Source organism: Mercurialis annua, linkage group LG4 (assembly GCF_937616625.2).
Source record: "Mercurialis annua linkage group LG4, ddMerAnnu1.2, whole genome shotgun sequence".
Lineage (NCBI taxonomy): Eukaryota > Viridiplantae > Streptophyta > Magnoliopsida > Malpighiales > Euphorbiaceae > Mercurialis > Mercurialis annua.
The window spans coordinates 18,570,828-18,574,669 of record NC_065573.1 but is presented as its reverse complement, the minus strand read 5'-3'; the positions used below and the strand labels follow the sequence as shown (position 1 = coordinate 18,574,669).

General features: G+C 35.6%; 1 protein-coding gene across 1 annotated transcript; it reads left to right on the top strand.

Moving 5' to 3' along the window:
- Nucleotides 1-254: 254 nt before the first annotated feature.
- On the top strand, nucleotides 255-2,766 carry LOC126678138 (probable calcium-binding protein CML49). Its single transcript, XM_050373025.2, has 5 exons — nucleotides 255-873; nucleotides 1,341-1,387; nucleotides 1,484-1,659; nucleotides 1,785-1,803; nucleotides 2,317-2,766. The coding sequence occupies exons 1-5, from the start codon at nucleotides 411-413 to the stop codon at nucleotides 2,419-2,421; spliced, it is 810 nt and encodes a 269-aa protein (XP_050228982.1). The 5' UTR covers nucleotides 255-410; the 3' UTR covers nucleotides 2,422-2,766.
- Nucleotides 2,767-3,842: the final 1,076 nt, after the last annotated feature.

The following is a 3,842-nucleotide window of genomic DNA, read 5'->3' as shown; positions in this document are numbered from 1 at the left end:
TATTATGATACTGATATGATAATATTATAATAATATCAATATAATAATTAGGCGCTGTTTTTTTTGATAGAAAATCGTTTTTTTATTATAAAATCATTTTAATGTTGATTTTTAAATTTTAAATTGAAAAAAGTTCTCAAACTAAAGCAATGACTATTACCAAAAAATAGAATGTTTTCTCTAATTTTTTTTACAATAAATCCACTTCTTTTAGATAATATAAAATGTAACCGTTGGGAGGATAAAGTTGAACAAATAAAGTCCAAAACTACATCACAAGTGTCATGCTCGTAAATATCATTTCTTTTAAAAACAAATCGTTTCTATAAAAATCCCAAACACGTACACTGTTTCTCAATTATCAGCAAGCCACATCTTTCAAACAACTTTTTTTAATATTATAATTCACCATGTCAGGCTATCCACACCAGCCATCCGGTTACGGCTACGGCGGACAACCACCGCCACAACAACCATACGGATCCTCACCTCCATACGGCGCACCGCCTCCACCACAGCCCTACGGCGCACCGTCAGCTCCATACGCCGCACCCTACGCATCACCAGCCGATCCCAACAAGCCACTGAAGGACAAACCCCATGCACTACCTAGCGGCGGCGGCGGCGGCGCCGCGTATCCTCCGTCTGGCTCTTCATACGGAAATCCGTTTGCATCTCTGTTGCCGTCGGCTTTTCCGGCAGGGACGGACCCTAACGTGGTGGCTAGCTTTCAGATGGCGGATCAGGATGGGAGTGGGTTTATTGATGATAAGGAATTACAGAGAGCTCTCTCTGGTTATAATCAGAGCTTTAGCTTGAGAACTGTTCATCTTCTCATGTACCTTTTCACCAACACCAATACCAGAAAAATAGGTCAGTTTATCAATTTTTGGCGTAAGTTAGCAAAAACTATTAGTGTTCTTTAAAGTGCGCTAATGGTTTAGGATATGTATTTCCTAGCTTATTTGACTTTTTCATTACTTTTTAGGATTTTATATGTGTAAGTTAGTAAAATGTAACTATGTTTGCTAACGCGCGCATGGGGTTAATCTTTAGTCACAGTAGGGTCATTTGATCGTTTTCGACGCTTATTATCTTTTCTTTCATGTGTGCCACGTGTCCAGCAACGCGGTTGTTTTTTGCAATTCATTAATTTTCTTGGCGTAAGTTAGCAAAAACTACGAATATTCTTTAAAGTGCGCTATTGGTTTAGGTTACGCATCATCTTGCTTGTTTTCATGATCTTTCTTTCCATGTGTGCCACGCGTTCTGCATACGCGGAATTCTTTTCATTTGTGCTGTAAATTACTAATTTGCCATTGGAAATGTTGAATATGCAGGACCAAAGGAATTTACTGAGATTTTTTACAGTCTGCAGAGCTGGAGGGTAAACTTTTAAGCTTTAGTAAATTTACTGGCATGATTTATCATCAATTTCTGTAGAATTTATTTATTGATGGGTGTTATTTTTTTAAATGTGCAGTCAATATTTGAGAGGTTTGATAGGGATAGAAGTGGAAAGATTGATTCAAATGAGCTGAGAGAAGCACTGTATAGTTTAGGATTTGCAGTGTCACCAGTTGTTTTGGATTTGCTGGTCTCTAAGTTTGATAAAACTGGAGGCAAAAGCAAGGCCATTGAATATGATAATTTCATTGAGTATGTCTTTCTAATTTTCCATAAGTTTTTTTTGTTTTGGTTTTTTTTAAGACTTTAAAATTGCATTGCTAACTTGAAAAGCTAATTCATTTTTATTGTTTTTGTTTGTTTCGATTGAAATGCAGGTGCTGTCTTACTGTGAAGGTGAGCTCTTTTACGACAATTACTTCTTTTAATTGCCTATTTTCGGGATTTTTTTCCGACTCCGTGTTATACATGCCTGGTTGAATAGATATCTTACACAAGACGTAAAGTCCGATGCAACATTTTAGCTGCATTAGAATTGGCTGTTGATATAGCCTAATGAAAAGGCTAAAGACATAATGGATTTTAGGAATTAATCTTGATTTCAAATGTAGCCTTCTTTTATAGTACAATATATGACTAGCTTCAAATTGAATTTGCAGTCTGATTATGTAGATGGGAATTAGTATGACTAGCTTCAAATTGAATTTGCAGTCTGATTACGTAGGTGGAGAATTAATATTTGTTGTCGTGAATGATAAAATCTGAGTGTTTGAAATTTTGGGGAAGTGGTTTTAGTATTTAGCTGTTCATTATTTAAAATGTAAATGCGCATTGAAGTCTAGGTAGGTGGTTAAGAATTTCTGCTGTGTTTTATCATAATATATGTTTCTGTGTTGTGATTTGTTTCAGGGTTTGACTGAAAAATTCAAAGAGAAGGATTCTACATACTCGGGTTCGGCAACTTTCAGTTATGAAAACTTCATGCTAACTGTTCTTCCGTTCCTCATAGCGTAGAACGAAGGTTGAAAGTTTTAAAGGTTTTTTGGACTCTATCTCTCCCTTGTTTCGTAGAAATAGGCTGCCTTTAGCTTCTGTTCTGCAACATTGTGAGGATTTAATGAATTTCAGCATTTGCAGATAGTTTTTTCAATGTTGTAAATTCTTTTGCATTCGACTTCTGAAATGTACACATTGTCCCTGTATCATCATTAATTATTCATTATAGACTGCTAAGACACTGGTACAGAATTTCGGAATGATTTTGTTGGTCCGGTTATAGAGAGATTATTAAAGAGTGATGAAACCAAAAAAGATAATAGAGCATGATATCTGAATCAAAGGCCACACATTAATTCTTTACTCTTTTCTTCAGTGTTCGGTTCTTAATCTTCCATATTTGTTCCAAGGCATATTGCTTAAGCAGATCTTCCAGAGTCCATTCTTACGTCGTCTGTACATGTAAATAGCGTCTGGTCTTTACTCTTTTCTTCACTATTTTCAATTATTACTGGAAACAAGGAGTAGAGTGAGGTCTTATCTTGAGTGTCAATTACCAGTTATTTTTTAGTCTATATGATAAATCACTAAGTAACCATGCTGTTGGGATAGTCTAGACGTAGTAACTAGGCTACTGGGTTAGCCGAGCTGTGACCTAAAAATTGAAACGAAGGAGGTGAGAAGAACGCTAGAAGGAGTTTTAAGTTGTTAACTCCGACGCTCAAGTCTTAGAGAGAAGAGAAAATAATAGAATATCACTATAATATGAGTGTCTAAAGTTTTACCTTAAATTGAGTATATAAATGAAGTTTGTGATGTGTCAAATGCTTTTCACTAATCCACGAGAAATTCTTGTGTGAACCTAGTTCACCACGTAGGATTGTAAACTATTTATTGAGCATATGACATGTGGCGTAATTAACATGAATAACCAATCATTAAATGACCTTATGTTTTAAATAAAAAAACATCCAACATGCTATGCTAATAAAATAGGGGCCAAACCCATCCTCAGGTCCCTCTACTCTTCGACTTTTTTTTTCTGGAGGCCCCCCTACTTTATTTTTCCATTAAGGTGTCCCTCTACTTTTATTTTCTTAGTCAAAACATCCTTCGATGGACGGAATGGAGAGAGTGTAGCACACTCTCCGTTAACTAACAATATTTACCGTTAACTAATAAAATCTCCGTTAAAAATGACATCTCACCATTTAAAAAAAAAATAAAGGATTAAAAGTGTTGTTTAACCTTTTTTTTCCATTTGCATTTTTTCCTCCAACTAGCAACAGTCATTGCTAATTTGTTTCTGAAATTAAATAAAATTTCTGTTTCTTTTAATCATCCTGTTTCTTCTTTAGATTATCGACAACAAGATTTTCTGCAGGTGGTGGATAAACCGTGGCGTCCTCATCACTTTTAGCTTCCACTGGCGACGATTC